The 23,915-nt window shown below is 39.3% G+C and overlaps 1 protein-coding gene across 1 annotated transcript; it reads left to right on the top strand.

The window, feature by feature from the left end:
* Nucleotides 1-2,590: 2,590 nt before the first annotated feature.
* LOC128303786 (netrin receptor unc-5-like) lies at nucleotides 2,591-14,257 on the top strand. The gene is made up of 10 exons (XM_053040848.1): nucleotides 2,591-3,574; nucleotides 4,663-4,879; nucleotides 7,494-7,693; nucleotides 7,945-8,023; nucleotides 8,259-8,429; nucleotides 8,651-8,698; nucleotides 9,777-10,019; nucleotides 12,443-12,773; nucleotides 12,895-13,115; nucleotides 13,326-14,257. Exons 1-10 carry the CDS (start codon nucleotides 2,591-2,593, stop codon nucleotides 14,255-14,257), a joined length of 3,426 nt encoding a protein of 1,141 aa, XP_052896808.1.
* Nucleotides 14,258-23,915: the final 9,658 nt, after the last annotated feature.

Raw genomic sequence — 23,915 nt, 5'->3', positions numbered from 1 at the left:
GATTATACTGATACAGCTTTTGTTATACATATTCTTGTTCAATGGGCATCGAAAGAAAGATCAATTTTAATTAAAATTATTTTGTTTTTGGCTTCAGTTTCACCCTCAGCGTCGTGGGATCGAATCGATAAATGGAAATGATTTTTAAATTCCTTTATTTTGTACATTGATGTGGACCTAATGATTAAATATGACGATAGGGAATAGAACATTCTTAATCGTTCGGTTTTAAACAACATTTTGTTTATTTAGTTACACATATATTCGAGATCTGAAGACAGAAGAAGCTTTTATTTTAACATAACTCACCATACAGTTCTGACCACTTTAAAATACAGGTATGTTTACATTCAACCAGAATAATGTATTTTAATGTATTCCTCCCACTGAAAATAAACATTTTATTTGGAATCTCGCACGGAGGTACACTAAAGAAAGATAGTGCTTTCAGTCCTTCATAATATTATACGATCGAGGTACATAGTGAAACGTATGTGTGAACGGGTTTAAGCACATTGCTAAAATGCTGCATAATGCATCACTCTGTTCTACCATAACACGATCTTTGCTAAATCAAAGACAAAACACAAAAAAATGAGAACACTGCAAGAGAAAATAGAAAACAAACCATTGAGCCTGCATCGGACCTTAGCAAACCCGGAAGGAGCAGTTGAGATGAAAGCAAAACAGTAAACAACCATGACGGAAAATGCCAACCAACCCCTTAACAGCCAGCGCCGCTTAACGCTTCAATAACTTTTCATTAAGCTAACTTTACGTTCCGGTGACGTACGCAAGCCGAAAGTGAGAGTGACGATGAAACCATAATGGAAAACTAATTATAAGTAATTCGCATAATTAAAACCGCCAAAAAGACCAAACAGAACTAAAGCTCTTTGGCGAGCAATGACAACGACGTCCAACACAGTAGCAAAGAACATAGGAGCGTGGTTTATCACGTGTAGTAGATTCTGAATCCTTTGCTTGGACCGGAATACCATGACAAAAATGTTTACTTCGTTTTTGCTTGCGTTAGTACTGCTTCCACCAGAACACTCGCCGAATGGCATCCATCCAACGGCAGACAGTTGCAAACCGCAACGGAAAAATTAGTAACATATTTCCCGCATTTTGTCCGCGTCCCAGCTGCACATTGTTGATGTTGCAAAAAGATTTTCCTTCGCAGCCGAACCGATGTCGCTGGAAAAGTGCCACAAAAAGTTGCGTCTTGTTGAGAACGGCCGAAGAAATTAGTCAAGCGGTTTAAGCATCTTTCACAGTGGGTTTTGTGGAAGATTGCACGTTATTTGGAGAAAAGCCTCAAATGGAGGAGTTTATTGTATTACGGGCAAGAAATATGGTCTGACGCATCGCCATCGTCGAGGTATGCTGGCAAAAAGTAAGCAGGAAGTAAATAATTTCTACCTCAATAAACTTTTCGCTCCACAATAGCATCCGGATGCACCATGCGGACGAGTACTAAGATTAAGTAATAAAAGTCGCTTTGCAATGCGTTTATGCTTTCATAACGCGGGTATGGTTTAATTAAAACTTGAGCTGAACACCTGAAGAAAATCCATGGAATGGTGAGTTCTCACTTGAGTGCTGCTGTCGTTTTTGCTGCGTTTTGTAAAAAACACACACAGAAAGCGCCTGTCGTTATGAGAGAAGATGCATAAAAAAGCTGCAAAAGCAAGAAGCGTATCTGAATTTCTTAATAAGCGAGCGAAATGATTCTTAATCAGCGTAAGACCATGCATTTTCAATAACGGATATTAAAAATGAAAAGTACTTGAAGTGCAGTTAGTACCACTGAATAAGAAATTGCCATACAATGAGCCTATTGAAATGCTGCTCAATAGAAATCGAAATGGCGTTCATAATCTGGCTTTGAACGCTTTCAATTTACTTCTATGGACGGAAAGGAAGGTGCTAAGCAGTGTATGTCTCAGAATAGATTTTGGGCATCATCGAAAGGAAGGGTTGTGGTACACATTATCGACTGATCGACTATGATCATTTTCTGTTGTTGATCTTTACAAAAGCAAAGGCAAATGAAAAAAACAAATATTTTCCTTTCTGAATGTGATTGGGCTTTTGTCTTATTGTTTAATAGCATAACTTTCATAGCACAAACTGATCATACTGTTCTATAAGCAATTATTTCAATAATATACAGTACACTGGCATCGATTATTTTAAAAAGAGTTAGAGTACGAAACATTCACTTGAAAATGTTAATCTTGTATGCATCTCATATTTCATTTCAACAGATTTAACCTCAAACAAGGAATGGCGTAGTAACACGCGAAATATTATGTACCGCAGAATCATACAACCTAGTAAGAGTGCTTTCCAGTCGTAAGCAGCGGAGGTCAAATATTCATGCCTGCCCAAGAATTATGAAACGTATGTTTAATATGTTCCAAATCAACAGCTACAAAGTCTTGTGACCAAATCACCAACGATGATCTATTCTCCGATACTTGATCGATAGAGCACTCAGAAGTAAACTGTTGTCCTTCTACGGCACTGCACGCAACACTGTTGAATATCTCCAACTGCTTCAAACACCTTCTGCGTCCATACAATGACTGTTTCTTGCAAATTGCCTCATTTCCTTCGGCTATATTTTATTTGCATTGTCGGACTGATCGGAGTGTGGGGTTTGGAAACCGGAGACCGTCATCGGACGGACGTCAAAAATCTGCCTACAGCTCTGCCATTTGGTTTCGAGCCTCGTAAAGATATCGCCGTGGAACAATATAAATCACCGCCATACGATGACAATGGCCACGGGCGATCGACTATCAATCGACATCAGCCGCAACCCCTTCGAGATCCCTTTCAAACCGATGCAAATACTGGGAGGGCACATCAACGAGAACTTCGAAAAAACGTCGACACGCTCATTCCATTATCCGCGGAAGCGAAAGATGGGCTACATGCGGTCGATAAGTCGGAAAACAATCAAGCGGAAATGAAACTTTCCCATCGTCAGCGTCAACCAGGAAGCGAAGCTACGAAGGTGGGTGAAGGTGTCCAGAAGGCGGCTCGCATGGTCGACGACCGGCTGCCTGCAGATGATGACGTTGTTGACGCTGCCAAGGACGAGTACTATGACGCTGCAAGCAGAGAAGAGAACGAAGGTGATAATTATGAGGATGGTAAAATAATCAATTCGGGTGCGTTGGACAACTTTTTTGGCGGGAAATCCTCGTCCTCGTCGGATGGAGCGTCAGGTGTAGAGGACGAACATCGGAAGGGTTCGAAAAATGTGCATGATTATAAAAGTGGAAATGTGGAGGGTGCTCTGGAATCGAACGCACAAGAAGAGCTCGACGAAGATGACGAGGACGACGAGGAAGAGGACGATGAGGAAGAAGATGACAGTGAAGTGTCATATGGCGAGGATGTGCTTCCACCGAGTGAAGCGTTTGGCACCTTTGGTGGAAAAGCCGATGGTGGATCGAAGGTGGAGGAGGCGCCGTACTTTCTGGTAGAGCCCCAGAGTACTTATGTGATCCGGAGCAAGCCAGCCGTCCTGAAGTGCAAAGCAGCCAACACATTGCAGGTTAGTGAGGGGAGAAGATGGAAAGTGGTTTTAATTTATGCACCACAGAAGCAATCCGAGAGGGTAGTCGTACATGAAATAGCCATAAAAGAGGTGTGTTTGATGAAATTTTAGCTGACGAACATGTTTTGTCTGCAGGAATATACCTTTTAGAACGCATATTGGTAGATGACCAGTTTCGCCTTTTCAACAGTCTGTGTTTAGGAACTGTTTAAATTGTATAGGTGCATATGATGATGCCTTGCGCGGAAGAAATTTTGTTCGTTCGACACCCGGAACGCACCATGGCTTTTTTCTCTTCCCGCTTCATTAATTCATTCGATAAAATGGGACTAGAATGCGAATACATTTGGAGATAGTTAATTACCAATAATTAAAACAGTTTATACCATTAGATCATATTGTTTGAAAGAGAGACCATTTGATGATGAGGTGTAAAAAAATAATGGCAGATGTGACGAGAGTAAACACACTGGAAATGTTCGTAGACAACGAAAGAAAGCAAAATCTTTAATATTTTATATTTTCCTGCCACTTCTCCTGTGATGTTATGCTTGGCAGAGTCCTCAGAAGCAAAAACCGCCAAAGAAGTGTTACTCTTGACTCGATTTAAGCCTTCGGTTTGGTAGTTTTGTTGCTGCCACTTACGGGTTACGAGCATCTTTAGCTTCATGAATATTTTATCGTGACGGCTTATAGCGAACGACCAGCGCAAAGCTGTGTTGATTCTCGAAGTGGCATGTCGAATGTGGCAAACAACAGCAGATCGGAAGTAAGATGCCACCGACGCAGCCTGTTCCGGCGATTTGAATAAGAAAGGTTCGATTCTACGATTGAGAGAAAGTGTGGAAAGACGTTGCGTCCAGCATCGCTTTATAGGATTCCTAATCCTTTTAAGAGGACTATACCGACCGCCGTCGCTGGACACGTTATGTTTTATTCAGCGTTCAGGATGTAGCGATAAATTGTATCAGACGGACCGACAGCTTCGGAGCCGAGATTTTGTTTAGTTCGTTTTTATGCGTGTGTATGTGCCACATGGAAATCGTTCTGTTTTGAGTATAAATGTTTTTCTCCGATACTTTTAGATTCATTTCAAGTGCAGTGGCAGTATCAAGCCTCCACCCTCGACCGAAGAATCGCACGTAGACCCGCACAGTGGGGTTCACTTCCAGGAAGTGACGGCCACAATATCCCGCGACCTGGTGTACGAGTACTTCGGCAAGCTACCGTTCAAATGCGAATGCCACGCCTGGTCCCCTCGCGGAAAAGCCGTCAGTCAGCCGGCCTCGATTATTGTTGCGTGTAAGTATTTTGCTCAGTAGTGTGAAGGAGCGGATGAGAGGCATTAAATTATACAGGGGCACTAAGAGGCTTTAAAAGTATGCATCACTTGTTGAACAGGGTGGGTGAGTCATTTCGTAAAACAGGTAAACGATTCGAAGCGAATGAGCTGGAGCCAAACTCCTGTAGCGCCTTAGTTAATTGCGGTTCTACTTTGAACAGGTTCTAGCGCTAGGCTCCAGGCAAGGATGGTAAATTTATTAAAGAAATGAATAATAAAGTTGTAGAGTTGTCTGGTGTCTAAAGCAATGAAGGACCTTAACGGCCATCATTTCCTCCGCGCATATAATTAAATGGAATTGAATAGCACGTTTCATCAAAGTTATTTAACGATTGTGATACATAGCAATATTTTATTGTGATACATATAAAATGGAAAATTTGAAGCTTAATATAATGATTAAACTAAGAAGCTAAATACAGCCAACCCGTAGAGAGTAAAACAGATCAGAACATTAAGCGATATATTCCTTGCTGATATGTTCCTCTGAACGGTACAAATAATAAAATTAGTATGACTCATTCGTACAAAGCTCAAAAATAGGACATTTCTCGTGTGGTCTTGGTTGCTCGGGATGAATTTCCAGCAAGAAGGTGTTATTCCACCACATCTAAACCCCTGTACTTAGAGGCTTTCGCGGGTTGCGGTTACAAGTATTCAAAATGTATGGTTAATGCTTTCCGGAATTACGTTGCAGGAAGGGGAATCATTTTCCATCTGTTTCCGACGCGCTTTTCGTTCCTACGTCTTAAGCTGTCTGTAAGGTTTCGTTAGTTAAGTTTCAATTTTGTAGACAGTATCAAGCAAATACTTGGTTGAGGGTAACACCGAACAATAAAGCCAAACGATTGGGAATAAAAAGCACTCGGTGTGATATTCCTACAGCTAGCTGAACTGAGGGGTAAAGCAGCTGGTCGCGCTGTCAATAGGGGTCGTTCTAAACGAAACCATTTCCAGTTAATATACCGCAACATTAGAAACTTGATACACTGTGTTTGAACGAATAAATGTTGTGGTTGCAATAATTTTGGCGTATCAATTGAGAGAATGTACAAGTTGAGAGTACTGTAAGTCAGAAGCCATCAGGTACGACATATATTTTGTGAATATTGTAATTGACTTGGATTGACATTGCATATTTGTGTTCAAATATCTGCAAGAAACTTTACTGTTGGATTCGTTTCTACTTCCAACGTATAATCGTTTTTTAAGGCTATTGTTAAAATTGTTTATATTGATCTTTTATACTGATCATATAGTTTTAACCGTAGTTAGTCATATACAAGTTATCTTTTGTAGGCAGAATAAAGTATAGACTCATGAGTGGAATATTTACAATTTGCTCACTTTGAAATCATGTTCATAACACTTGTTATCGTTGATCATTTTCTTTCTTGTGCCCAATGTAAGTCAAGCATGAAACTTTAAATTAAACTTTACGACGAATAACCAAACTTCAATCGAATTTTGCCACAGAATGCGAAGTTTCTGTCGTTCGTGTTTGTATGCTGAAATCACCTACACATGTTTCAACAAATTGGTAATAAAAATTCCTCAAGACTCGAAACAACGTGATGGGGCAGCATATGCGCTCCTTAACGAAACATGTTCCTCAAAAACTCGATGATGAACTGCTTCGATTGAGTTGAATGTTGTACTCGGCAGACCACAATGTTTCAACTGCTTAATTATAAAAACAAACCAACGGTACGGGAAGAAGAACCTATTCCGAGGTCCATATGCTATTCGCTGTCTCAAGGGTCATAAATCATATCCGGGATGCGTAGTGAAAAGCGCATGGGCATAAAAAACAACTATTACGGTGAAGAAAGATGTGACTTCACAAGCAGGGCATCAAATGCGGGTCTGCCATGGGTCTAATTCTAAACAAATATCACACCGTCTGCGTGCGTTTACTGTGCGTTGTTCATTCGGAAAGCAGTTCACCTTTCCTGTAGGTTATGTCTACGGAAGTCACGGAGTTCGGGAACAAACCGTCGCGTTGTTTCGCTTGACGCCATGCACTTCCGACGGCGACGTTTCATTAATGGGGCGTGCGTCTGTGAGCGATAGGTGTTGTAGGGTTGAAATTGAATATTTGTACTTTTAAATAAGACCTCCTGAGCAGCCGGAATCATACTACATCATCAGGCTCATGCGAATAGAAAGATATTTGAAGATACAGACAATGAGTTGGAGAAGATGAAGTCTTTCGGTGTGGAAGGGCCTAAACCACGAGCGCAACAGAGTGTAACAAATTCGTGAATGCATAAAACGCCAAACACATGACACATTAATTTATGGCCTGTTTTTCTTTGAACATCTTCTACCAACAAGAAAGAAATATTTAGCGAATCATGGTAAAGGGAATGAATCATCGCCAAGCTAATGAACGATGCATCTTGAGTTGATTCACTTGCATTTGCTTTTTGTGAAGAATCGCATACAAGATTTGAGAACTAAGGTCATCAAAACGTGCTGAACGATTTTACCAATATCTTTTAAAGTCTATTCCTTCGCCATTTGCAATTGTTGTGGTTATTTTAGTTTTACTAATTGACTTGTGTCTTGCAGATTTGAAGAAACACTTCGAGCTACAGGAAACCAGAGTTCGTGCTGAAGTTGGAGAAAAGTTGGAAGTTGGGTGCGTCGCTCCAAAGGGTTATCCTAAGCCCCAGATAACGTGGTTGAAAAACAACTTCACCGTTACATCAAGTTCCCTATTGACCTTCACCACTGAAGGAAACATTATGATAACAAGTTTAAGTCTTCAGGTAAGAAATATTTTTAAAAAGCGACATTATTCAGAATGTCGCACATTTGTTTGCATCAAGCTGGAAGGATTCCCACGCGAGGGAGTGTCATTTTTATTTGTAGTTTGTGCTGTTTAAATGTGCAAATCCTTTAATGGACATTTGTTTTGCTATTCATTTCCGATCGTCCTAAAACAACATGCGTTACTGTGGGATTGTTGAATCGTTTGAAACACCATGACGGAACTATGCTGTTCGATGGGGACCAAAAGGACATAGGAAATTATACATGCGTAGCGGAGAACATTGCTGGAAAAAGGACATCGGAATCAATCGAGCTGATCGTTTTCGGTAATAAGAAGAAATGTATTTTTGCTATATTATCTCACCAAATCTACTATAACTTTTATAATTTATCAATCATCAATTGTTGCATTGTTTGTGAAATGTAAAATTTGACATAGTTTCGTTTGACTTAAACCAATAATAAAATGACTGAAAATATATGATCTTTCAACCAGAAGAAATTATCCTCGGATATGGAGCGCGCCTGATGAAATTGCTCATGCTTGTTACTTGCTTGCAGTGAACGGAGGATGGAGTCAATGGAGTGCCTGGCTGGAGTGCCGTTGTCCGGGAAAACCAGCTCAGGGAAGGAAGCGTACACGTACCTGTAGTGATCCCATTCCGCTGTATGGTGGAGCACCTTGTGTAGGGCCGAACCAACAGAAAACGGCCGATTGTGTAACCTGTCCGGGTAAGATGGTGTAACAATCACATTTTCCTTGGGAAGTCTTAGATAAATACTATTTGCTTATCGCTTGATTGATTGATCATCTTGTGGAAATGCTTGTTGTGATTATCAATATACTAATTCTTATATTTGCCTATCACTCCCTTTTTTTCATTCCTTTAACCTTGAACATACACCATACTTCTGCTCTGCTACTTGGCAAATGATCGACTTTCCACGTCCAGAAGACACCCAAATAATTACTCCTAATGGGTTTGAGGACAACGCATTTGGTGAGTAATAAAATAGACGATACATATTTATAAATATAACCAGACGTTAAGAAATAATATTACATATTATGTATTATATTATATTATATTATATTATATAAATAAGGGCTCAGGAGATCTTAATTGGTAGCACAACTGTTGTATTACAAAGGTTAACTGCTATTTTAATCGAATTATCTGTTTAAAGGTATGACTTGTCTTCAGCACTCAAATCTATCCTCTAACGATACCAATTTGACACATGGCTTTTAATGCATGATTTTACAAAAAAAAAGTAATCCTTCTCCATTGTATGAAGATATGAGTTGAAAAATGTATTGTTAAGTCCGTTCCATACACATCTTTGCATCTCTATTCCCTTATTCCAATGGCGAAAATTGTGTATTGAACGGGGACTAGAAGTAGTTTCGCACTCTAATCGTTAGCGTATGAATGCTGCTGGTAACCAGTATTGCAAATCCTCAAGACATTCCAGGATCACCAACACGCTACGCGTTACTGATTTGAAATTTCCTGGTAGTGGTCTAGGGAAAGAACTGGTTGTAGTGCGCTCTAAGAAATTCTGTGGTACTTCTTGCTCATTGATAGCGACTTGGTGTTGGCGTGACGAAATTCTAGTTGTTCAAGCTTCCAGGCATTCAAAGGACAAGAGCCACGTTTGGAATTTGCATCACACGAATTCTTGGAGTAGTTTGAGAGCTTCTCCAGTGCTTGGTGCTCATGGTGCGTCTGCAAAGGACAGCATGAGAATGAGAAAGAGTTGAAAATCACGAACCGTAGGCATCGAACAAAGATTCTTATCGGTGAAATTGGTTTCCTTTCAGCATCTTGTCGTAAATTCGTTATTCAGGGAAGGTTTAGGATTCATTGTTAGGCATGTCATTGAAGTATCGATTAAAAAAGGATGTGGCGTGTATGCACGTTCAACTCGTCATAGTCCTGTAAAAGATGAAAAGATTAGAAACCAAACTGGTAAATTGAAAACGGACTATCTTTCCGTGTTGGACAGTACATGTGGCTGGAAAATGTGCTAATTGGTTATACTTCTTGGTCATTTTTCGTTGCTTTTCATATGTAGTGCGTCGTTGGTCCGCATGGTCTGCGTGGAGCTCGTGCACTAACAAATGCACCCAATCAAGGAGACGAATCTGTCGCACGCAAAATATGGACTACTACGATAAAGCCCTTGTGAAGCATCATCAACAGTTGGCAGCTCTTATGGAAGACCATGACGAGCAGGAGAGCAGTGCCTACGGCTGTCACGGGAAGGACGTTCAAACCATCGTTTGTCGTGGTGGCGAATGCAGAATAGATGACACAGGTGAGTGTGTAGCACATGATCATGTTCTTTTGTTGACAGACTTTTCATTTGATACTAAATGTAGTTTACACATAGAAATGCTTAGAAATGATGAGTATCGTGATGAGTGAGTGAGTAGTATCGTGAAACGGTATGTTTGAAGGAAAAATTCTACTCTACTTTATCTCCGTCTTAAATTTATTAAAAACAACAATTATCCAATGACCCATGATTATTGCCGCGAAATTATAGATACACAAATATTAGATTTAAAATTGCTAATATGGGCTCATTCTCACGACTCTCTTATAACCGACGCAATAGCTGAGAAAAGGGTAAATTTAAATATAGCCAATTAACAAGACATTTGAGGCATCGTGGACTCAGTGCTACTTCCGGAAGACCTTTTTCGGTGCATATATCAGAGAAATAAACAACGTTACGCACGTTATGCATGCCAAGCCGTGATTCAAAGATCCCACATCATGTGACACGTTGGGAATGCGAGGATGGTAAAGTATTGTTAATGAAGGGGGAAAAGGCCGCATTGTGTAATATCAAGTTACAGACCATATTAAATGCCCCTGACGGACATCGCATCACAGTTGACGGGCGTGAAATACAGGACCCGCAGATTTTGTTCTACTCGTTCATAATGGTATGATAATTGTGAAGGATTTCATGTAGTGCAGGATGCAGTGTAAATATTCTTTTTATACCATACCCTTTTTGCACTTTTAATGCAAACAACACATATATTTTTATATCTCTTTATTCATGTGGGTCATTCATGTAAATTGCCACGTTGACAGCATTAATGTAATCAAAGTTCCAGAGGTAAAAACTATGCTTATTTGCATTCATAAATATTATTGAAAAAGTTTATCGACGAATGTCAAATCACTAAGCATATACAATAACAGCGACGATGGTAATGCTAGAACAGCAAGATCGGGACAGCATCCTTAGTTGCATATTGATTAGAGCTCCACTCAGCCAACCGTAATCATCGGTCATGAATGGAGCCAATCTGAGCCTTTGCTTATTCACCAGGGAAAACGCTCTGAAAGGACGTCCCTGAGTGCGGCCTATCCTTACCCGTGCCTGGTAGGTAGTGTTTCGGTAGTATCCCAAGTACCTTTCAGCATTATGGTGCATTGGCATCAGTCAAGTCAGAAGTACTGCGGACGCAGTTTTCAAAAGCATCAACAATAAACATAATCATTCATCTCGCTTTTCCCCTTGCACTGAGGAAAGCGAAAGAGGCATACGGAATCGATATGGTTCCGGGATGGTCTCACGATGCTGGTGACTGAATGAAGAAGGGTGAAATCTCTTCTTATTGCGGAAAATCATAATAACCGCACTGATTACTCGCCAGGGGAATATTTATCCGGCTATTATGTGATCGTTACCGGCAGTACGAAGTAAGTGAAACAGATTTTTATATGTTTTGTTGTTTGCGTGTGTGTGTGAGACTTGTTTCAAAATCTATAGGGATGTAGTAAAAATGATCTTTGATAATATGTGTTCAGGGAATATAATCGATACTACTGTAATCGATGATGTTTCAATATGACATAAACTATCTCTTTTTACAGAAATTTGTTCATTCGTGTGTAAAACACGACATTTGGAAAAGCTCTTCATATTTTCAAAATTACCACAATTACAGTGAACTGGACTTCAGTATTATGGCATCAACTTATTATAGGATTGAAGTCAAAGCGATTCGTTGAAACTAGGATGATTTTTCGTAGCTATACTCGAACATACTTTAACTTTGGGCTTGTGCTTCAATAGTCGGATGTCCACTTCAAAGATGCATTCAGTAAGGACATTCATCACTTCAAAAGTAGTAAAATGCTCCTCAAGAAGCTTAAGTGGCTACTACACCTATGCTCCACATTCCTGAAGGGAACTTGAAGAGCCAAAAGTAAAAGGTTGAATCCAATGAATGAGTTTTCGCCGGTGCAAACGGTGATGGAATGCTGAAATCATTTTTCAAAGCAAGCTTTTATGCTCGATGATGGACTTTCCTCCAAACTTCCTTTGCTCGATGACGTACTTTGCTCAATGGTCTGGAGACACAATGCAAATGGTCGTTGTATGAAGCTTACTTTCGTGTAAGTATTTGTAATGCAGAAAGCCACTTTAAAAAGGGCCACATTGTAGTCGGGCATATTTTCCAAACCTACGTTAAGTATGCCATATATCATAATATCTTTCTCGCATTACTTTGCTAACTAGCTTCAGTGACTATTAGAAAAAAAAAAACATATTTTTGTTATATTTAAGATGATAGTTCGTGTAAGTTGAATCGAACGGAATGATAATACATTAAATTTAATATTTACCATTGTGCAATACATACGAAGTGAAAGATTAAAAATTTTATTCAAAACATCGCTGACTTGTTGGCATTTTGTAACATTCCATTACAGCTTCTGATTGGATCTTTTATCTCGGGCTCGGGTTCATTGTGACACTCTGTTTGACATTCCTGGTGTTTTTGCTGCACATGCGACATCGGCAGAAGATACCAACGTACTCCATCACACGGACGACTCCGGATCAGCACACATACACACACGAGTTTCAAAAGAAGCTTACGCTTGCCTCTAACCCGCCGGACATCAATATACGAGTGAATGGTTACGAATACTCGAATGGAAGCACCATGGAAGCCCCAAAGATACCGAGCCAGAGTGTTCCGCTACTTCTGACCAGATCCACATCGGAACATCACTACGACGAACCGCAATTCAACTCGATGTAAGTGTTTTCATCAAATCGACTGATATTTCGTCAGGAATGCGAGTCTGCTCAACGAGCCTTATGGCATGCATTGTGCTCAATCATTATCCGTCTTGATATGTCACGGTCATTTCTCCAGGCAAGCGATTCAGACGGCAAATAAGGACGATACGGGTACGAACGTGTACCATCAACAGAAGGCTGGAACGGGAGTGGTTCTTCAGCATCATTACCATCAGTATCACTCACTCGAGCAGAGTCACCTTCAACGTCAGATAACGTCGTCACCTGTCGTCCAATCTCAAAAGGGTCAGTATCGCAGCTCCGAATCTCTGTCGGGAACGTCCAACACAAATACATGTAAGTGTCCCATTGCAATTGAAATGAGCTTTTTAATGTTCTTTTGTGGTTCCGGGCGATGAGTTTTTTCGAATCCGTTTCCGTGTGTTATCCCCGTCCACAGTCCTAATTTGACTGATTGATGAGAAACTTTGGCCAGTTGTCATAATATTGATGGTTTCCATTTCCTTCTTGTCTTTGTCGCGGTGTGGGGTTACGTTACCTGAGCAGCAAACTCAACCTACGCCATCGCTACGACGGATTCCCTGGATACGTCCAGTTCGTCCGAAGCCATGTACAAATCGAATTCTGCTCGGCAGGTTGTCACCTCGGATGGGGGTTGGTTGGAGCTGGAGCATCTACAAACATCGCTCTCCATCCCCGAGGGAGCCATTCCAACGGCGCTAAGAATAAACGTTTTTCTGGCCGTCATGTACGACTCCAAAGATACGATATTAGTCGAAAATCAGGTCACCCACATCAGTCCCACCATTGTGTGTGGGCCAGCAAAGAGTAACTTTTCCAAACCACTCATCATCAAGGTTCCGCACTGCGCCGAGGATATTGCCAGCTGGAAGGTGTCCCTCTTCTACAAAGAGGAAGTGACGAACTGCTGGAAAAAGATTGCGTCATCAGAGAATGACGTTCCCAGTCCGCAGGCCTACATTCAGCTTGACCAGCACAATGCGTACATCATGACGCGGAAGCTCGGCAAGTATCTGCTCGGCGGAGAAAGTCTTTCGCCCGAGGTAACCGTCACCAAGCGGCTGAAGATCGTGATGTTCGGTCCAGTTCGAAAACCGGAAGCTGACTTCAATATTCGCGCCTACGTGCTTGAGGACTACCCGAGTGCTCTGGAACATTGTAGTGGAATAGAAACACGGCTGGGGTACTTCCAGATCGGACAGAGCTCACCGTTCCACTTCGCTAACAGTAAAGAAGCGATGACGCTACGCATCAACTGTTCCGGCGGATGGACGACGGCGACCGAGTGTTCTATGCAGAAGATCCCCTTCAATCACATCTGGAAGAACATGGCGATCTTGCACTGTGAATTCTTGTTGCACAAACTGACCGATGAGATGCCTTGTTTACGATTGGAACTAGCGGCCGAACAGGACAACGGTGCCAAAGTGCTTATTACGTCGGTGGCGTTCTCGTGATAGTACATAGCACGAGCTCTTCAGAAGCTGATGACCTTGTAGGAGGTATCACTCGGACATGTGCAAATGTGTCCGCATGGTTCCATGGTGCATGTGTGCATTCATTTAAACATTTATTATTTAACCAAAAGCCGAGAAGCAAAGCCAACTCTTATAAAAGTTACTGTTAGCTGCGCACCACGTTAGAAATTGTCGCAAGGCGAAAACAAAACAAAACCGAGGCCATTATATAGCGAATAAACCTATTCATCTTAGTACTAGAACCCCACACTCATATACAAATAGCACATCGTCACAAGTTGTTGATTAACGTATTCATCGTGTTCAGTTGTAGCGATTGTTCTGAACGAACAGAAAGGCGAACATGATTCCATCGAAAAGATCCTCAAGTTAGGTTGTAGAATTTCAGGAAAATGCCAAATACTCGGAGATTCGGAAGAGGAGACGCCATGTATTCCGCAATGTAGTTATCATCACCGTTGAAATTAGATTCCTGCTCTCGGTCAGCGGCACCAGCAGTGCATTATTTGAGTTGTACATATTGAAATAAAAGTTGTGCCGAATAGCAACGATCTAGTATAAGATTCTGTTTCCCACGGATGTCCTCATTTCCGTAGCTCGATTGATAAAGACTGATTGTGAGGAACAATAAAGAGTTGGTATAGAAGTATGTGGTTAAGCGAGTATCAATGCATAGCTGAAATATGATGAAATTTGTGGTGCATATTGAACGGTAAGTAAGAAGCTTTTGTAGTTTAGTTGGACTATGAAAAATCCGGACCCTACATCATTTGTGGTCCGTACACCTTTTTTCATTATGGTATTATTTGTACGATTCGCTCTGTTGTCTCACTAATGAGAACAATACTTCCAATCTGCTAACCATTCCCGTTATCCTGAATGATGTATGTTCCCACGAGGAGAGCTTAATCAAACAAACGTAATGGAGCAGCAAAATTATGTGGATTATCCGTCGTGTGGTATCTTCCCACACCAACGTCTGCAATGAACTGCTGGTCGTAGTGGATACCAGCATTGAAATCATTCAAGTCTAGACCCGTCTGGTCCGTTGCTCATTTGTGGTTGACCGTATGGTCTCTTAGTCCGCAAATTTGTTCGCTCGCTGGACCGTTATTTGATAATTTCAACAGACAGAGTACGGAAACCTTAAATGAGTACATTGTACCACGACATTAAATAATTTTTCAATTCAATTCACGAGTTTTTTCGTGGACTTTCGTGAGTTTTTGATGTTGACACACAGCCTTTAGGTAATTTGGGTCAAATGAATGATGAAAACAATGATTCATAGTACTATTCATCTCGATTATGGTTAACTCTATTCTAACGATGAACCTCTCCTTGTCGAATGCTTTTGTATATCATTTATATTCTGTTCGTGTTTTTTTGCAACATCTGGTCCAAAAGTGAACTTCCTCTCGAATTACTTGAGCTTTACTATAGGTGACACAAGATTCCAGATGTTATGAAGTTTAAAATAATTGAAAGAACATGCGCTTTTGTCTTATAAACATCCACTATCAAAATTCGATTTAGCTCCCAACGAAACACACTGCAAAGTTAGTGAAGAAGCTGGAAGCATATTTTTGCATGAGAATAGCTTGAATTGTTTGCTGGGCGATAAAAGCTGCTGTCCCATTTGAAGAACGTTTCACTCTATAATCTGGGTATTGTAGAAAGATTCTGATATCTGGATATTGATTTTTTTTACTCTTTGTGGGGGATTGTTTAAATATTATCGAAGCAGATGGTGTAAAGTGTTGATGTTGAGAATATCTCTCGCGTGAAAAACACATCCAATACGTGACTGAAGCTTTATCGGGCTCAATCATTTGAAATTGTCACCTTGCAGAACCTCACAGCGGTTCATTGGTTCTGAGGAACATGTTGTTAGCAAGCTAAGAATGATGAAGATTTTAAGGTCAAACTTAGCAAGCAGCTCTCACAAAGGTAATTTCTAAAAGTGTGGAGTAGTCCTTCGATTCCATACATTCCAATACAACATTGAACTTTCCCGACGCACAATTATTTGTTTACGTTAACCAGAGATGAGAGCATTTTCGCATGAAATGATACATTATGACATAACCGATACACAACAATAGAGATAGATCTCTTTGACACTTTTCAGAAGCAAAGCCATGATCTCATGCTGATTGAAATGGCTGTGTAAAGGATTTAATTAAATTCATGTCAATGACAGTTAATCATATCGGACGTAACCTGCACGGCCACACGTGTCTCCACATGACACAAATCATATCCAAACCATGACACACAGATTCGTTGATAGGATTCTTCCACAGCAAAGCCTGGAATAAAATTCAATTTCCGTTTGTTGAAGCTCTCTTTTCGATCAGTTATGAGCGGGACAGAATCGCATATTGCTTAACAGATATAAACCCAGCGTGTCGATAAGGATGAATTAACGAACATGTTTAACAATTAGAGGGTCCGTGTACATAGGCTATTTATTAAGAACCAAACAAATTGAAAAGAAACAGTGTTTAACAGAACTAATCGATTTAGAAAATAAGATTGAAAAATTTTGGAGTGTGTTCAACACAATATGTAATAACTTGCTGCTGTCGTATGATTTATATGGTCCATATATCATGCACAGCTATAAATACAGTGTCCCCCCTCTTTGTTTGGGCGTTTTCATTCGAATAGACACACATCGCAATGTCGCTCGTATCGCAGCCAGAGCTCATCTCCATCGATAGTTTGATTGAACTCGTTTCGTTGACCTATCAGTGTGTCGTGTCCTGTATCCTGCCGTTGTGTCCTGAGATCAGCATATGTTTGAATATATCCACTGGTTGATGATCATTGCAAATCTGTCGCAATGCTTACAGAGGCTTGGTACGCACTTTAGAAGAGGAAGTTACTTTCCTCATCGGAAATGGATTACATTAGGCCGAAGTGGGACTCGATGGCACCAGCACTATGTGGTCTGTAATGCGATTAATTAGATTGATAGTTGCACTGTATACCAGTTACGAGTAATTTCAGCTAAAAGTAGTCCACAATGGCCTTTCAGTACGGACACTTGATCGTATATGTTGTAAATTATTACCATAAATTTGGAAGAAAGCGGAACGGATTTAACGGAATTAAAAGCACGAAAATTTAAATATTTTGGATTAAGTCCTGATATCAGTGTCGGTTTCATCGATGTGTTAGAAAACTCGAGAAAAATCGAGATGAACAATGTTTGAAAGCAGTGCAAAAAGACAAGTAATACATTTTGAGCACAATTATTAAACAGAATTATGTCCCTTCATGTTGATGATTTTTCTAAAATCCTGCTGTGTGGCCTGAAACGTTCCTTTCTCAAACTCTGGAGTGATTCAGACTCGCGCCGAATGCCTATGAACAATTGGGGCCGAGTTGGAAAACGCCATAACCGGATGATGTGGTGTCATTTCGGATTAAATAGCACTACTGCCAGGGGTGAGAAAAACCATCCCTACAGGCACATTATCTGTAGGCGAATTTGTGGCATTCCGTCCTTGCTGGACAGTATAAACGAATCTTTGGTGCAACGCAGGAAATCGTGGCAAAGCATCCCACCGACATTGATCATTCGTGGGCATGATACATGGTGTATAAGCATGCAAAATTGTGTCGGGGTTGAACTTTTAACGAGATTGACAATTTTGCGCGTGGACCATTCGCCGTTTCACGCATCCGAATGACGCAAGGACAACATTGGTAACGCACAATATCAATCATCCGTTAGATGGAATGTTGGTTTTCTAAAGGGAATGCGTGCGGAACATCCAACGCATGGTCCTTTCTGTGTTGGATGCTTTTAGAGGGGAACATTAAATTATTGATAAAATTTCGTACTTTTGTGTTGGTAGGTAAACTTTGGGAATATCAACTATTATCCTAATTAAAATGGGAAAAATTGGTACAGTCACGTTTTTTCTGACGACCAAAAGTATTAAATAATGGGAAAATGCATGTCAATGAGTAATATATTTCGTTTAAAGGATTTAATAAAAGCTTCAGGATAATTTTCATGTTAGTAGTTTTAATTAGAACTAATTGATTTTTATATTTTTCTGTTCTAAGGTATTTTCAAAATGACGGACGAGTTAATTTATGCCAAATCATTCATCGCTGTCATGCATGAATCGTTGGCTCCTACAGATTAGCAAGATTTTCGCTGGTAATTAATGATATAGCATTACGTAAAAGCTGACCTAGTTCCCAAGGACGCTTATGACACTGACAAAAAAAATCGAATGAAACGAAATAATCTTAGTTTTCTCGTGATTACCCACCCGATTGATTCATATTCAGTATAATAACATAAGTGATGGACAAAACATGCTTAACCATAGCATCAACTTCGTTTTAACGGTTTAACCACATGAAAGCATACTTGTTATTTCACCTTGTTGTACAGCTATGTTGCATATTTAGTTACTTTCTATGAGTAAGATTCAAACTAATTTCAATGTTTTAATCAAAGTGACAAAGCATCAAGAAGAAATGCAAATAAAATATGCAGTTTTGGTTATGTTTAATTCAGATTATCATTTTCATGAAATAGGACCTGCGTTCTCCTGAAATATACTGGGGTATCTAAGTTTTAACAAATATTGCTAATCAAAAATTTAGTCTTCACTGGTGTTTTAAGCGATGATTGAAGAAGATCAAATTAGTCATGGCTTTAATGAAATTCAACTTTAGTCTGTAAAACAATATCAAGATAACTAGCGCTTCTTGAGCGGATATCTATGACCATTTCATATCATTTGATCAGGGTAAGTATTATGTTAAAATGTATTTTCTTTCTATTAACAATAAAATAGCTACTTCAAAAGAATGCTTACCACACGTTGCATGAAAAATGTCTTTATTTCCTATTACACACTAGAATCAAACTAAATTTTGGAATGTTGTTAAAAGTCTGATTTAAATCGTTCTAGTGCGTGAAAACACGATTCATCCTATCGGTAAAGACCGGACAAAGGTGGTTAAAAAACCCTAAATTTAATTGGAAAAGTTACCAGCAAATTTGGAACAGAACTAGGAAATCAGTGTCCAAACTATTACCTTGCTGTCCGTTTCGAATCTGGTCAAACTCAATGACGCAAGCAGAAAGTGTTTCATCGGAAATTTGGTTGCAATCATCGCTAAAAGAAAAGTTTTCGTGTTCTGCTTTGGTTTTCTGTCCTGAATTCTCATCGGTGAGTTACTAATTCGAATATTGTTCAGTTGATCAATCGTGAAAACTAAAATGAAATACATTAATTATCTGAAAGTTCAACCGGAAGCGTATCTTATGCTTCGATTGCTGGTATTAACAATAATTTAAAGTGTTTCATTTAAACATTTAAATATTAAATACTTAGTAATTAACAATTTAAAGCATTTCATTTAAATATTGTACGATAACAGTGGCTTAATTATTCACTGCTTATTATAGCTGCAGTTATATAATAAAGCAATAATGTTGTTAACTTTATTCTTTATCCTTCTGCTGACAATTCTAGTATTTTCAGAATTATAATTATAAAATACTCGCAAGAGCACAGATTCGTATTTAAAACAAATGTGTTTCGAAGTACACGTTTCTATCCTACACAGCATTCCATAATAGCTCGTTTGTCATCGTGACAAATCAACCAAAAATTTCATAATAAATGTAAAAATAAACCGCCTTTAAATGTCACCTATGGCTTTAACAACATGACACCCCGGTCTTTTAGAAAAAAAAAATGCATTTCAATGAAAATGATGTATGGATCATTTTTTTATGGCGTAACGCAGCCCGACTCATGGTGAATGGTGGAGACGGATTTATGGATTAATATTTCGACGAGACTGCTTTCATCAGCCAACCAGACGTTATGAAGTGTTTGAGCAGGATCGAACTAAAAGAGGGAGTTTTTCATCATCCTCTTTTCCATCATGCAAATCCTCTCCGTCATCTCGTGCCCATATCTAACTGTGAAGAGTTTTATTCTGCCTTTGGCATTATGTTAATGGAGCTTGCAGCTATCCCCATCTGTTATGTGCTGCATATGGGATAAATGTTTACAGCATGGAACGCGTGGATGGGGCGCAACGAACGACCAGCCATTGCTTTGAATGAAAGCGCCGTTCATTTCAAGCATCTTTTTACTTTAGGAAATGGATTTCAGCGGAAAGAAGGGTTTTTTTTTGCTGCGTTGAGTGAAGTGAACACAAGAACACAAAGCAAGAGAAGAAAAACTTAGTAACAAAACAATCATAGCTCGACGGACTGAAATGGTAGAAAAAAAGCATTGGACAGAAAAAAACGAAAGTGTTGAATTTGTCTCTTTTGTTTAAATAACCCTTGTAAAGTGTAATTTTTAACTTAACTAATATTATTATTATTATTATTATTATTATTATTAGTATTCTTGTATCATGACAGTTCATGGACCATTCAGTATTGTAGCTTCCGTGTAATGATTCTCAAGAAACTGACAAACACTTTAATCGTTTAATTTAGTTAATCGTTTAAAGCACATTGGCTTTGCACAGGCTAACGAACTAACGAATGTAGAAATTTACTTGTACGATGTATCACATTCACGTTTGATGAATCAGCAAAATAAAAGTAAACCAAAAAATTGGTGTAAATAACAAATAGAAGCACGCAGAAATGAAAGTGCTGCAACTGCGTTTGTAGAATTGCGTTTTGATCTTTATTCTTTTTAAGTTTCCCCCGGGAAAGAAAATCCTTTGATACCTTCACCGACGGTGGCCGCAATGTGGGGCATCTTTGCATCTAAAGAATTCGAGGCTCTTTCTTGAATTCGATGGGTAAAGTTTTCGCATTGACGTAGCCCTTGATGGTTTTCTTTCAGCAGCAGTACTCGTTTTAACCGCGTGTCTGTGCTCTTGAGCAACTTGGTGAAGAAGCATCCAAGGGTTGATCTCGGAAACAAGCGATGAGTGGCGCAATGAGTTATTTCTGTTGGCTGAATCGTTGCTCACTTCTGGCTGCGGTGTTTTCGATGAAGAATAAAAGTTTTGCTCATTATTTCCTAGAGTTCCTTAAGAACTTGCACGGTAGAAAGTTGCGGTCAATTAATATTTAGCTGAATCAAAAACCAAGAAAGTGCTATCTGGCTCAGTAAATTTTCACGCAGCTGCAGCTGTGCCGAATATAGTAAATATGAATGTAAAAACACGTTTGTAACGGTAACGGGCTCTTCCATCATTGATTTTATTGAACAAATCGTTCGCTTTATCGTCTGTGCTGGTGGTTGTTGAATACTGGTGCTTGGTAAATAATTTATACGAACACCGTTTTCCAGCATTCAACTGCATCAGTGACGAAACATGCTCGTCTGCTCGGTCCAATCCTTGCGTCCTTTGTTACTGGTCGACCCTTTCAAACCTGCTTTACCCGTCTATAAGTGTATTTGAGAAATTGTGTACAATCTGCTTACTTATGCATGAGGCAGGCAAAGGTGAAATATGCGGTAAACTCGGGAACGAAATTACATCTTCTTCCAGGCCACCTGCGTTCCTGTGAAATGTTAATGTGGGGTCATTTGGTGTGGGGTTGCTGGTGGTTCAGCGTAAAACTAAGTTATTGAGAAATTTAAAGACAAAGTACCAGAGGATTTTATTTTACCAACACACACAATGATAGTCATATGATTTCATACTGTTTAAAGTTTTCAAAAATACAGAAAACTACATTTTAATCTTTCGTTAGACTCTTTGTTCTAGATGGAATCACTAAAAGTAAAAAATAGTAATTATTCAAATAATTTACAGACATGAAACATGTTTCGATACCTTTTGAACACGGTTCAACTTCTTCTCGAAATATGTATACATGTTCAACGGATAACTTTATTGTGTATTACTTTTTCATAATTTTATTACGAGAATAGAAACACTACATTCATTAAAATATACAACAACAAAGCTCTCGTCCTCAAGGATTGCTATTCATTTTTCATACAGAAGCTAAACAAAACTCCCTAAAGATTAGCAAAATGAAGCTCGATAAGCTGGATAATCCGCGGTGTAAGTCAAAATATATGAATTCAAAGTCAATGTCACCGTCAAGTGAGTGTCGATTGAGTTTTTGTTTGTTTACGTCAGGACAGGCCTGACCGTATGTCTGTCGATTTATTTCGTTTTAACACTTGCTCAGATGCAAGAAATAAGCAAAGATCAGGAATGTCCTGCAACCCATCAATCCATAAATTTTAAGAACAGCTATTCCAAGTGTGTATTACTCTAAAAATGTTTGTTCAGATGAAATATAACTAGTGTTGTGTTCAATAACCATCAAGTTTAAAACAGTGAACTACAAGATAGCAAATACTTTTAATAATCTGTACCGTAAACTGAATAACACATGTCAAACGCTTTGACAACTTGATCATCGGTACATGTTCATTTTGGTACATGACAGTATTGCGTCACATGACACACAGCTATATTTGAACTATTTCACTTTTTCATGGTTGAAGCTAAATCTGTTGTAGACATTTTGCACCTTGCTGGGCAACCAATGCGGAACATCAATACATCCATTCTAAAACCTGTCAAGCACAGCATGATTGTATGTTTTATGAAGAAGTAAGTATTTTCTTGTATACGAAAGCACATGTGGCAAACGAGTGCAAAGTGTAGAATTCGTAACATACCTAAAACTAATTTTTCGGTGCGATGGGTGAAATTTGGAGTCTGTAGAAAACATGTAATTGAAAAACTTTATTTTTCTATACGTACCGTATTTTGCAGAAAGACACGTTGTGGTAAACTTGCTATTGCTCAAGACGCTCACCAAGAAATAGCAAATTGAGTACGTGTGGACAAAATATGACTGTAATCCCGCCGGAATAATGAGATTTATAATTCCGGCTTAGTGCATGCAACTAGAACAAAACGAGGTCCACTTCCGAAATTCTGCTGTCGTCGTACAAATCTCCTCGAATCCTAGTCTCGCTCGTTACGGTCAATCAAAGTGATGTGTCGAATCATGGTTGCAAATCTCAAACGATATCAGTTCCAGAAATGCTTACAAACGAAATCAGTGTAGTAAACCATTTGGGTCCGCCTTTGAATAGCCGTGCTAGCAATATCCTACGGGACGGAATGTGCCACCATACGTAAAATTATAATCTGATTTCGTCTGATTCATGTACCTCATTTGTGAGTTGAGGTATCGAAATGGTATGTAGTTTTTGCAACCACGTTAAGCTTACTTTGCATTATTGAAACTGTTTGTACATGGGAAAGATAGGTAGCATTTGCATAAACTTGTACGTCCTGTTTGGTTGTATTTGTCTTATACTTTTCACAGACTGCATTCTGTAAGTTAGCTGTTTATACATGATTTTAACATATAGTCAGCTGACCTGTTTTAGTGTTGAGAACACGAGTTCATTTTAATTATTCCATCAATGAGCGTGTTGTAAAATAATACGTAGTTGTATATAACATTTACGCCACGTCAAGTGTGATAAATTTAAATGAAAAGGAAACCACAATGCAAATAAATATAAATTTGCAATGCACTGTTCTCCTCGTTTGATTTTACGAAAACGTTAAACACATCCAACTAACACACGCATACCGCATAGCTTCACGCGGAAAAGCGTACTTATGTTATAATCGT

Source organism: Anopheles moucheti, chromosome 3, assembly GCF_943734755.1.
Source record: "Anopheles moucheti chromosome 3, idAnoMoucSN_F20_07, whole genome shotgun sequence".
NCBI lineage: Eukaryota > Metazoa > Arthropoda > Insecta > Diptera > Culicidae > Anopheles > Anopheles moucheti.
This window is presented reverse-complemented; position numbering and strand designations above follow the sequence as displayed.